Source organism: Grampus griseus (genome assembly GCF_964374135.1).
Source record: "Grampus griseus genome assembly, chromosome: 13".
NCBI classification, from domain to species: domain Eukaryota; kingdom Metazoa; phylum Chordata; class Mammalia; order Artiodactyla; family Delphinidae; genus Grampus; species Grampus griseus.
The window spans coordinates 61,003,268-61,016,447 of record NC_139007.1 but is presented as its reverse complement, the minus strand read 5'-3'; the positions used below and the strand labels follow the sequence as shown (position 1 = coordinate 61,016,447).

At 39.2% G+C, this 13,180-nt stretch overlaps 1 protein-coding gene across 1 annotated transcript in view; it reads left to right on the top strand.

Annotated features, from left to right (window-relative positions):
• The window catches only part of AHI1 (Abelson helper integration site 1), a 208,437-nt gene that overhangs the window by 154,522 nt on the left and 40,735 nt on the right, over positions 1–13,180 (top strand). Inside the window, exon 24 of the mRNA XM_082668729.1 lies at positions 1,958–2,058. Within this exon, the coding sequence (XP_082524855.1) occupies positions 1,958–2,058 (101 nt within the window). The remainder of the gene's footprint in view (positions 1–1,957; positions 2,059–13,180) is intronic.

Genomic DNA, 13,180 nt, shown 5'->3' with positions numbered 1-13,180 from the left:
AGTGGAAACTTGACAGTATAAAAAGATTGTGTATTTCCAGGCAACATGGTGTTATGTGCTAACTTTAGAATCTAGTTAGTTTGCAGAAATTACCTCTTAGGCTTGCAAATATTGAGAGGCTATAGATGTTTGATCCACAGGGGATTAAAGATTCAATAAAATTTGGTTTTCTTCCATAAGAACCAAAGTGGGACTTCTGAAGCATACTGCAGTGACCATGGTTGGTGGCCGAGTACAGAAATCAATTCCGTGTCTCAGGCGGTGGCCATCCTTCAGTTGCCGTGACTCCTTATTGTACCCCGGAATAATTGATGGTTTCTTTTGGCATCAGTCACTGCTTGTTGAAAAAGCTTTTGCAAAAGCCAGAAAAAACAAAAATTTTTCAGAAAACCTGAGAATACGATCGAATTCTCAGTTCATCAGGGGTTCTTTTCCTCTCCTTTTTTTTTTTTTCTTTTTTTTTTTTTTTGCGGTACACGGGCCTCTCACTGTTGTGGCCTCTCCCGTTGTGGAGCACAGGCTCTGGACGTGCAGGCTCAGCGGCCATGGCTCACGGGCCCAGCCGCTCCACGGCATGTGGGATCTTCCCAGACCGGGACACGAACCCGTGTCCCCTGCATCGGCAGGCGGACTCTCAACCACTGCACCACCAGGGAAGGCCTTTTCCTCTCCTTTTATCCTACTTTTTACCTGAATTTAACAAAAACTCACCTTCCCAGTTTTAACATTAGAGAAAAAATGACTGTCAGCAGCATATTCCGCTCTGAAAATAGTAGGAGAAATTGTCCTTTATCTGAAGCCAAATATGCAAAGCAAATGATCTAAGGGACTGTGTGTGTGTGTGTGTGTGTGTGTGTGTGTGTGTGTGTATGTGTGTGTACATACTATACATACATACATAATCACTATCAACTGTTCAGTTGAAAGCCATGTCCTTTAAGAGAATGACCCAATAGAAGACATTGGTACCCTGTTATCACAAAGGACATTCCCTTTGTATCTTAAGCCACTGGAAAGGAAAACTTGATCAATTTCCTTAATCACATCTAACATTTCCAGTAAGAGATAAACCCAATGATAAAGTCCGCCCACACACAAAGCCCATTAATGTAGCTTATAATTTTAGAATTTTGATCAGGTGTATTTTATCACTTTCTCTCAATTCGGAGTTGCCCAAGTTATTTAACCAGAACAGATTTCCTTTTTAGCCCTTTAAAATTCCCACATAACTTTTTAGATTCAACACCACATGTAGATTAAGTAGATTATACAGATTATAATCTTATAAGAATCTTAGATCCAACACTGAGTGGATCCTGTGTCATGTATAGTCCCAGCCCTGTGCTTACTTGTTTCATACCATCTTCACAAATTATCCTTTATCCACACCTCCGCCTGGCAAAATCCTCCCTATTTTTCAGTCTGACACACCTACCACTTTTTCCATTAAGCATTTGCTATCCCCACATCAGAACTTGTCTTTGTTATTATCTCTCTTCAGAATAATGTCACAGTCAGTTTTATATTACAGTTAATTGTGAACATATCTGTCTCTGACCAGATTGTAAGCTCCTTGAGAGCAAAGACTGTCTTTGGTCATCTTCGTATCTCCTCCAGTGGTACCTAGCTGATGTCCCTGCATATAGCAGGTTCTTGGTAAATGTGGATTAAGGTAAAATAAGCATCTGCATGACCACATACATAGTAAGTGAAAATGACACTTTCTGCATTTCTGAAATCCTGCTGATCAAAAGTTGCCAATCATAAGTTGTGTTCTTTGGATAAGGAATGTGTAAGACTACAAATCGCCTTAACAATAAGTTCTGGGTAGCTTATTGTTACACCAAGGAAGTGTGAATATCGGTGTGTTTAGTTTCCTGTCTGCCCCCCATTGCTGTTTTGCCCCGTGGAACGGTGCTCATCGATTTGATTGCATGAATTCTTTGTTCAATTCCAGCACTGTATCGAGAACAGCCTCCAGAGGTAAAGGAGCGATCCCCTCCTTTAACCCCTAAGGAAAAAGCCAAAATGGAAAAAGCTTTTTCAGCTCCACAAAAGGTAAATGTTTGCAAGACTGTGTATTCCACGTACTTTGATTTTCACTCTCTCTGGATGAAATATTACTTTATTTTTCATGTTTACATCCTTCATTGTTTACATTATTATTTCTTCTAATATTGGCATCAACATTTTGAAATATATAAGGCAAATATTATTATAGCCATTTTCCAGATAAGGAAACTGAGGAGGCTCAGAGAAATTAAAATAAACCCCAAGTCACAGCCCAAGTGATGGGACGAGAACCCAAAGTAGAACTTGTGACTTTAAGTGTGACGCTATTTCCACTCTCCACGTTTCTGTAACTGTGATACTGACACTGTCCTCAGCCCCACCTGAGGGGTCCACATTTATGCTAACAATGACTGGGGCTCATAGACTAAAGATGTCATATCTTCCCGGATCATTCCTCTTAACTTGCTAGGAATTTTAAATGCTTTCAGGTTAAAATAAATACGGATCTGTTATTAGCCAGAGAAATGTCATGTTTTTTCACCCTATGCCATCAGCTCCCTCAAGGATATCAGGCAGAATTCTGATGTTGGTAGTGCTTTGATAGAAAAGTTTATAAGCACTGTACCACCATATATATTACCTTATTTAACTTATTTTATTATGTGACATTAGCTCTTGCCTTAGACTGAATAACTTCAGTTCTTTTTGACTCCATGAACTAGCAGGCATATATATATATATATATATATATATATATATATATATATATATTATATATATATTTTTTTAACAAATACCATGTCGTGATAGAGTTTTTTGACAGTTGAACCTGTCATGTATCATCCTGCCATTCATTCTGTATTTGTTGAGTGCTCACTTCCATGCTAAGCACACTATTAGTCCTCACTGAAAAAAGACTGAGTAGTCAATGCACCTGGCCTTGAGTAGCCTACAGGCTGGTAGGTGAGACTCCTACAAGCAGGTGATTCCAGCACACTATGGTAGGAGCTGTCATGAAGATCTGTGCATGATGCTTTGGACACACACAGGAAGAAGCACTCTAAATCTTCTCCGGGGAGTCCAGGAAGTTCCCAGAGGAGGTCAGGCTTGAGCTGAGGCTTATAGGATGAAAAAGTATGTGTTAGGTAGATGATCATAGGAAAAAACATTCTAGCAAAGGGAATAACTTGAGTAAGGTGTGGTATAGTATGGTTGTGTTTGGTGAGCATGGGGTCTGATGGAAAGAAGGATAAGAGAAATACAGGAGCCAGGCCTAGTGTGCTCTGCTCAGATGCTTAGACTGTAGCCCTCAGAGAGAGGGGATTCCCGGAGAAGGTCGCCCGGGGAGTAACATGTACAGATTTACAGGATGAAAATGCCATTCTAGTGGTAGCACGGTGGTTGAGTTAGAGGTAGCTGAGACCTGGGGCAGGGAAATTGGTTATGAGTCCATTGAAATAAAATACAAAAGCCTGAACTAGTGCAGATGTGGAGGGTTGTGGTCATAAGGTAAAACTGACAGGATTTTGTGATTGAGTGGATGCGGTTAGTGAAGTTGGAATCTAGGCGTGTGCTAAGGGCCCTGACTTTATTATACAACTGCATGGATACGGTACCACAGAAATAATAAAAGAGCAAGGAAGATTTGGGGAGATAGAGACAGGGAATGGTGGGAGTAGGATGTGATGAGTTGTTTTAGATATCCTGATTTGTTAGTGGTGTCTGTAGGGCTCCCAGGTAGAAATATTCACTAGGAGGCCAGAAATTCAGGATTGGAATTTCAGAGAACATAGGGCTTCAGAATACAGTGGGAGAAGGTAATGTATCCATTGTATTATATCAGGAAAGTTGAAGCTTGTAATGAAGGAGAGAGCACAGGAGAAAGAGTTCTGAGAGGAGGCGGCCAAGGACAGAATCCCAGTGGAACACTTACTGGTATTCAATATCTAAGGGACAGTCAGGTGAAGGGAAGAAGATTAAGAAAGAGTAATCAGGGCTTCCCTGGTGGCGCAGTGGTTGGGAGTCCTCCTGCTGATGCAGGGGACACGGGTTCATGCCCCGGTCCGGGAGGATCCCACATGCCGCGGAGCAGCTGGGCCCGTGAGCCATGGCCGCTGAGCCTGCGCGTCTGGAGCCTGTGCTCCGCAACGGGAGAGGCCACAACAGTGAGAGGCCCGCGTACCGCAAAAAAAAAAAAAAAAAAAAAGAGTAATCAAAGGGGAAGGAAAGAAGTGGCCTGGAAGCCAGGGGAAAATAGAGGTTCCAGGAGGGTACAGACAGGAGTGTCAGAAACAGGCAGTTAGTTAGGGTCTCAGCATGTGGACATCAGGAGGATCCTGACACCTTTGCACTAGTGTCATGGATTCATACTAGTAGGAGGATCGAAGAGTAGAATGGGCCTCAGCAAGTGAACTCGTGGAAGTCATTCCCAGAGCCTCTTCACTTGAAGGAAGGAAGAAAAAAAAAAAAAAAAAGTCAAGCAGTGGGTGGAGGGAGACCTGGTTCCAGGAATGACTTTTTAAATATTGGAATGACATAAAATGATACCCTAAGGAGTCAAAGCCAGTAGGACAGGTTCAGGTTGAAGGTAGATAAAGAAAGCACACATGGATCTTAGAGGAAGCAGGAGGTTTTCATTGGGAGGACAGGTTGATAGATTAGTCTTGGCCTAGAGCAGTGGTTCTCCACTGAGGGTGATTTTGTCGCGAGGAGACATTTGACAATGCCTGGAGAAATTTTTGCAGATATCTGCAAGGAGAGGGGTACTACTGGCATCTAATGGGTAGAGGTCACAGATGTTGCTAAACATCCTAGAATGCCCAGGACAGCCCCCTCAGCGAAGGATTAGATTGTCTGGCTGTGCTGAGCATAGAGCATCAGCCCCCCCGCCGAGACAGGTAAATGTGGAAGAGGATGCAGGTAAGTTGATAGCGTGGAAGTCTCGAAATTGAGGATATCTTCATGTTCTCCAAAACTGAAAGGAAGGTCCACTTCAAATGTGATAGGAGTGAGATAGGAAGAAGAGTAGTGACTGTTAGAATACCTGTAAGGACAGCAGGAGCAGGGGCTCATGCGGGACATATAAGGAGATTCCTGAGTAGTTCTGGGAGCTGCTATTTGGATGCCATAAAAATCCAGGTGACGTCATTCTGGATTGAATGTGCAGTTGGGTTTTTTCTCAGTAGCGCTTAGCATCTAGGGCCTAGCAGTGGAGAAGGCAGATTTAGTTGGATGCATAACTGGAGCTGTTGGGGGGTGGTGATGGGGAAGAAGAGGATAAGAGGCTCAGTAACACTGGTCAGACAAGTCACTGGAGTGACACACCATGGAGGGTCACCCGGACCAGAAAGGACGTGCAGTCGGGAGAAGACCAGCAGACTTAGAAAGCAGGGTTCTCTGCAAGCTTGCAGCAAGCCACCCACGCCCAAGTGGCAGCAGGAAAGTGTCAAACGGGAAAGCAGTTAACAGACTGGAGCTACGGCCTGTAAAGCCAGATAAAGCTAGACGGGCTTGAGCTCCTTAAGTCATACCATTAACTTAAACCTAATTTTTTGGAGAACAGGAGCCATGGTTACCTTCCCATCTATGGAGAAGATACCGATGTACTATGCAGAGCAAGAAGGCAGGAACTCATTAAAGGACTTTGTAAGCCAACTTTTCACGACAGTGTGAACTGCTGCAATGGGGGCTCGCCTGTAATTCCAGGTTTTTCTCCCACTAGCTGAAAATAAAGTGGTTTATTTGCTTGGTTCCAAAAAAAAAAAAAATTCTGTAAAGCCAGAAATTCTTTCACTTATTTAATATTATGTATCAGATGTCAAGCAACCCAAAGTTATGGTAAATCCACAGAGTTGTGTATAAGAGCTGGAGTGAAATCAAAGGACGTGTTATTAGAATTGAGCTGGTCAAGGAATTAGGACCCAGACTATCGGGCAGGTTGTTCTCTTGGACATTAAAATTCGAGGATGGTTGCAAGAGTTGGGATGAAGAGGACACAGGTGAACCTGGAGCTGAAGTTCTTAATTCTTGTGTTAGAGCAGATGTGCCAACCTTGGCTTCACATTGAAGTCACATGAGAAATTTTTTAAAATAAATAAATAAATGTCTGTCTCCACACCCACAAATTGATTTAAGTGGGTTGGAATGGGACCTTGGCATGGGTAGATTGCAAAAGCTTTCCAGGTGATTGTAATGTACAGCCAGCATTGAGAAGCATTGTGTTAGAGTGACCACAAGGTCCAAAGGTAACAGCTACAAAGATAAATAGAGGGTGTTATAGCCAATGTCAAGGCACCCAAGGAGGAGCGCTCTTAAAGTATAATAGCCTAAAATCAGCAGCAAAGAGCTAAGAGGAGGCCAGTATTAATTCCAGCCACCATGGTTCACGGTTGGGTTCTGTGTGAATGAACAGCTTATGCTGCAAAGAACTGAAACAAAAACAATTCTTGGTAAAACTCCAGTTTCAAATCCAGCAAGGATTTATGGTGATGGTTGCCTATAACAGTATGGGACTACAAGGGATACAGTTGAAAGGACTGGCATGAAATGTGGCTGTGAGCAAATGTTGCATGTATATTAGTATCCATTGTTTGGAATTCACCAGATTTAAGAATTTAGGAAGATGCTAATATAAATTTAACCTAAAGACATATAATGCAATGAAAGCATTTATAACATCGGCATAGAGTCGTTGTGACAGCTAACAAGACTTGTAGTCTATGTCAGGAACTGTGTGAGATGCTAGGAAAGACACAACTTTTACTTGTAGTGGCTTACTGGCTTACTGGTATTCCCAACTCTGCATCATGCTGACCTTTGAAATTAGGGTTACCTACCCCCCACCTTTGTATATTCCTGTCCAACAGCCTCGAGCTCATTCTGCCTCAGCCAGAGGAGATATAAGGAACTCTGTCAGTGTCTTTCTGGCTGCCTCTTCCTGACATGCCTGTGTTCCTGTGGATGGAAACCTCTTACCTGCTTCTAAGACTCCCCAGTTCTCACTGCCTGTGCCACGCTCTACTTAGCAGAACTCACTGCATCATAGTCTTAGTTTAGACTGTAATCGATTTTTTAATTCTCTGTGCCTTTTCTTCTCACAGACTGATCTCCATGCTTGAAATAGACCTTTATATTCATATTCCAACAGACAATTCTTCAGATATCCAACTTGACCCTTGAGGTCTGCTTCAGGCTATCCCACTGCTTCCCAAATCCTAATTCTAATAGATCTCAAAGAACTTGTAGATATGCAAGTAAAACATTTAAAAACATAAAATAGGTAAAGCAAGGAAGTTGCAGAGGATAAGAATACATTTAGGGAAGGAAGTAGAAAAGTTCTCATGGAGAAGATGGAGCTCGAATAAGGCTTTAAGTTTTAAGATGCAAGGATTTCTTTTGTTGAAGAACATGATTTGATCTGCTTTATCTGAATCCATGTGTTAAAGTAGAATCTTACATATATGTATTTAACTTTACATGTGGAATGTACCACATGTATAGTTAGACAGTATTTTGCTTCCCTGTGGGAGAAAGTGTAAAGAATGACCTACACGTACGTAAGAAGTCCCTGGGAAACGTTAATGTCATCCCAGGTAACCAAAATGCCTTGGGTACACTCTGAGTCATGACACAAACAGCCAGCCCTTGAGAAATGTGTAACTGGGCTTCCTTAGCACCTGGCATAGTTGTATTTCTTCAGTTTAGTTTCTTTATCAGAATATGTTATGGTTTGATTTTTATCAAGATCCTGCCTTATAAACCTACCACAAATTCTATCAGATGTTTAATTTCATGTGCAAGTTTTATTTTTATTATCATATATAAGGGTTTGGTTTTTTTTTAAAAAAAAAGAAGGGCATGAAAAGTGATCTGTGATAAGTGACTAGAATTGGGGCGTGGGAGGGGTGGGTCCTAAGTTCGTAGAATTATAGAATTGATGACATGGAAGGAACCTTAGAGATCAACCCTGGTGATTCTAGTCAACTCCTTCACTTTGTAGATGAGGAAATCAGGGTAGATCCAGGAAGGTTATAAGGGGTTTGTTCAGAATGACCCTCCTGGTTGGAGCTCGGCCTCCATGCTCTCAGGCTGGTGCCCTTTTTCCTCTACCACCTAGTCAGCAACACAGGTAGACAGCTGTTAACCTGCACAGCCAGCCACGTTTTGCTTTTTTACCTCCCTGTTTTATGTTTGTTTCATTGTACCCTTTCTTCATGTGGAGGTCTTTAGAATTGTATTGTCTATACTTCTTAAGGAAAAAAGGAAAGAAACCTCCTCAGTAGTTTTTTTTTTTCTTTTTTAAGTTATTTCTATTCAAACTATAGAATAAGAAGTAAAATTATACCTTTTGGTAGCTGCTGAATCTCCTAAGTCCTTCCAAGTGGAACACACCTGTTCTGTCGCTAAATGTACCAGGTACCTTCTAACATTTCGTCTGGGTCATTGAAGTGTTAGCGGGTGATGGCAGCATTTGACTTCTCCACTGCAAGAGGAGGGGACGGGCCTTGTTCGTTACTCTCCACAATTGGCTAGAGAATCCCCAGACAAATTAACCTGTACCACAGGGGTACAGGAGAACGTTTTCCTCAAGCTCATTCCAGAACATTTTTATCACAGTGTGCTGTAAATTTGCATCTCTTAAAAGGAAGAAAATTGCTGCTATCAGGGAGGAAAGAAACTCAGAAGGTTTGGGAAAAAAGAAGTGCTGACAGTCTTAGTTTATTTGTGTTTGTATCATGGACCATTTCTTTTTTAGGCTCTTTATTTTTGATAGCCTAAGCATTAATCTGTAGCATTCATTTATTTGGGGAGGAAAATTGTCATTAAAGTTCCTTGTATAAAAATTTTAATTAATTTGAGGATTTACACTATAAAAGTAATATACTTTTTTTTTCCTTCATTGGAGTATAATTGCTTTACAACGGTGTGTTAGCTTCTGCTTTGTAACAAAGTGAATCAGCTATACATTTACATATATCCCCATATCTCCTCCCTATCCCACCCCTCTAGGTGGTCACAAAGCACCGAGCTGATCTCCCTGTGCTATGCAGCTGCTTCCCACTAGCTATCTGTTTTACATTTGGTAGTGTATATATGTCCATGCCACTCTCTCACTTCGTCCCAGCTTACCCTTCCCCCTCCCCGTGTCCTCAAGTCCATTCTCTACATCTGCATCTTTATTCCTGTCCTGCCCCTAGGTTCTTCAGAACCATTTTTTTTTTTTTTTAGATTCCATATATATGGGTTAGCATACGGTATTTGTTTTTCTCTTTCTGACTTACTTCACTCTGTATGACAGTCTCTAGGTCCATCCACCTCACTACAGATCACTCAATTTCATTTCTTTTTATGGCTGAGTAATATTCCATTGTATGTATGTGCCACATCTTCTTTATCCATTCATCTGTCAATGGACATTTATGTTGCTTCCATGTCCTGGCTATTGTAAATAGAGCTGCAGTGAACATTGTGGTACATGACTCTTTTTGAATTATGGTTTTCTCAGGGTATATGCCCAGGAGTGGGATTGCTGGGTCATATGGTACTTCTATTTTTAGTTTTTAAGGAACCTCCATACTGTTCTGCATAGTGGCTGTATCAATTTACATTCCCACCAACACTGCAAGAGGGTTCCCTTCCCTCCACACCCTCTCCAGCATTTAGTGTTTGTAGATTTTTTGATGATGGCCATTCTGATTGGTGTGAGGTGATACCTCATTGTAGTTTTGATTTGCACTTCTCTAATGATTAGTGATGTTGAGCATCCTTTCAGGTGTTTGTTGGCAATCTGTATATCTTCTTTGGAGAAATGTCTATTTAGGTCTTCTGCCCATTTTTGGATTGGGTTGTTTGTGTTTTTGATATTGAGCTGCATGAGCTACTTGTAAATTTTGAAGATTAATCCTTTGTCACTGGCTTCATTTGCAAGTATTTTCTCCCATTCTGAGGGTTGTCTTTTCTTCTTGTTTATGGTGTCCTTTGCTGTGCAAAAGCTTTTAAGTTTCATTAGGTCCCATTTGTTTATTTTTATTTCCATTTCTCTAGGTAAAAGTAATATACTTTTATATTACTTTTATATATTATACTTTTTTATATTTTATATACTTTTATATTACTTTTATATATTTTAAAACTCATAGTTTTAAAAATCCAAACAATAAAGAATAGTGTAAATGAAAAATAAAACTCCTCTGTCCTGCTACTAATCATGTTTACTCTGTTTCTTGCATATCCTGTTAAAAATGTTCTCTGCATATGTATACATACATGCCTATTCATGTCTGTTCTTTGTTTTGATGAAACTGTGATCATACTTAATATTTTTATTTTGCCAATATATCTTGGACATCTTTTTTTAATCTCTTGAAGTATAGTTGACACACAATATTAGTTTCAGGTGTGCAACATAGTGATTCAGCATTTAATAAATACATTATGATCACCACAGTAAATCTAGTAGCCATCTGTCACTATACAAAATTATTACAGTGTTATTGACTGTATTTCTTATGCTGTATATCACATCCCTGTAACTTATTTATTTCATAACTGGAAGTTTGTACCTCTTAATCCCCTTCACCTATTTCACCCAATCCCTCATTCCCCTCCCCACTGGCAATCACCAGTTTGTTCTCTGTATCTATGAATCTGTTTTTGGTTCGTTTTGTTTGTTCATTTGTTTTTTAGATTCCACATGTAAGTGAAATCATAGGATATTTCTCTTTCTCTGTCTGACTTATTTCACTTAGCATAATACCTTCTAGAACCATCCATGTTTTCACAAATGGCAACATTTTCTTTTTATGGCTGGGTAATAGTCCATTGTATATATACCACATCATCTTTAACCATTCATCTATCAATGGACACTTAGCTTGCTTCATATCTTAGCTATTGTAAATAATGCTGCAGTGAACATAGGGGTGCATACGTCTTTTTGAATTTGTGTTTTCTTCAGGTAAATACCCAAAAGTGGAATTGCTGCATTATATGGTGGTTCTATTTTTAAAACCTCCATACTGGTTTTCCACAGTGGCTGTACAAATTTACATTCCCACCAACAGTGCATAAAGGTTCCCTTTTCTCCACATCCTTGCCAACGCTTGTTATTTTTGGTCTTTTTGAGGATAGCCATTCTGACAGGTGTGAGGTGATATCTCATTATGATTTTGATTTGCATTTTCCTGATGATCACTGATGTTGAGTATCATTTCATGTACCTGTTGGCCATCCGTATGTTTTCTTTGGAAATGTGTCTGTTCAGATCCTCTGCCCATTTTTCAGTTGGATTGTTTGTTAGATATTAAGTTGCATACATTATTTTGAATATTAACCCCTGTCAGATGTATCACTTGCAAGTTATCTACTCCCTTTCAATAGGTTGCCTTTTCATTTTGTTAATGATTTCCTTCAGTGTGCAAAAGCTTTTTAGTGAGATGTAGTACCATTTGTTAATTATTGTTTTTGTTGCCTGAGAAGACAGATCTAAAAAATATTGCTGAGACCCATGTCATAGTGTTTACTGCCTGTGTTCTCTTCCAGGCGTTTTATGGTTTCAAGGCTTACCTTTAAGTCTTTAATTCATTATGAGTTTATTTTTGTATATGTTGGATATCTGTTCTTATTAGCACAGACAGTTCTATTCTTTTCATAGTTTCAAGGTACTGAGATGCCCTATTGTCTTTTTCTTAATACCTAAAATGCCCAGGTTCTTTTTAAATTTCTGAAAATGCTTGGTTTTCTTCTTTTTTTAATTTCTAAAAAATGAAACCCATGATAGAAGAGTACTTTCTACCTTCAATAAATTTTTCAGTGTTAACACAGCCAATTATGTTTTTGTATAAATGCCAGGTGTATAGTAATAATTACAACAAGAATGTTAGATTATTTCTGTGAATGTGAAGAGATTAACTGTGATGTTTTATTTTTCTTTCTCTAAAAACTCATTAAATGAATAATAGTTATTAGTTTTTCTATTCCAAGATAATTATTAAAATATCCATTATAGCTCATCTCTTCATTTGAGAAAAGTGTTTTTGTTATTTTCAGTATTTTGCTTAGCATATAAAGTCAGTAAGAGCAGGCTGGGTTAATTCAAAAGAGCTGGCTTCCTAATTAAACTGCATACTCCAGTTGTATTCAGAAACAGCTGTTTTCTTGTTTAGTCCAAAACAAGAGCACAGAACCCCAAAGCATCAGATAACTCCATTGTGGTTCCTCTTCCAGCCAAACACATGCACACAAAATTTTACATTGATAATTCTGTCAACCTATCAGGAAGACAGTAGGCAATGAATAAGTTGCCTTCAGTGTGCATGTGTCTGCTTTATTCTAAAAAACATCTAATTTTTATTTACCCTCTTCATCCCAAAAGTAGACAGTTTATTGAAGCCTGGATTAATTGTGCTATATATCACTATTTTCAAAAATCACTTCATATAGAAAAAAATTTTTCCCGTTTACTTCTCCATGTACCAGGAGTGCATCTGAATTATTCCTAACCATGGGAATTATATGATTTTATTACTGTGTTAAAGTCCAACAGCAAATTTATAATAGACAGTGGTAGCAGATTTTCCAACTACCTAAAAGTTCATGTGCACTAAATCATTGAATACAATCATAATTATTATTGCCTTCTTCCTAATGCTAAAGAATAAAATCAATTTATATATTTTTTACTTTAGTAATTCATTTATCAAAGAAAATACAGTTGATTTAATCGCTAATTTATGTTAAATAGATAAAAATTAATATATGCTTAGATTCACTTTAAAATTCCAGGAATATGTGAAGTTTTCTTTATCTGAAGAGAATTAAGGCAATATTTTATCTTACAAGTAAATTAAAGCTAAAGTGCTTATTGGTGTCCCTCAGTGCAGATGACACTGATACGTATTTCTTTTTTCTCCATAATTTGGCTCAGTAATTTATAAATATTTTGAGGAAAAATGTTAATTTCAAAAAAAAAAACGTTATTTACATTTGAAAACTATCTTTTAGTCTAGAGAGTGAGTGGGACCCCGATGATACGACAGCAAAGCCAGTGTGAGTCACCTCACACGCACAGATTCCACTCCCAACAATAAAGTCCCTAAACGTTCTACAAGGAGGAACTCTAAAAGCTTCCAGAATCTCTCCTGCCCTGCAAGGAGCCCATAAGGTTTTG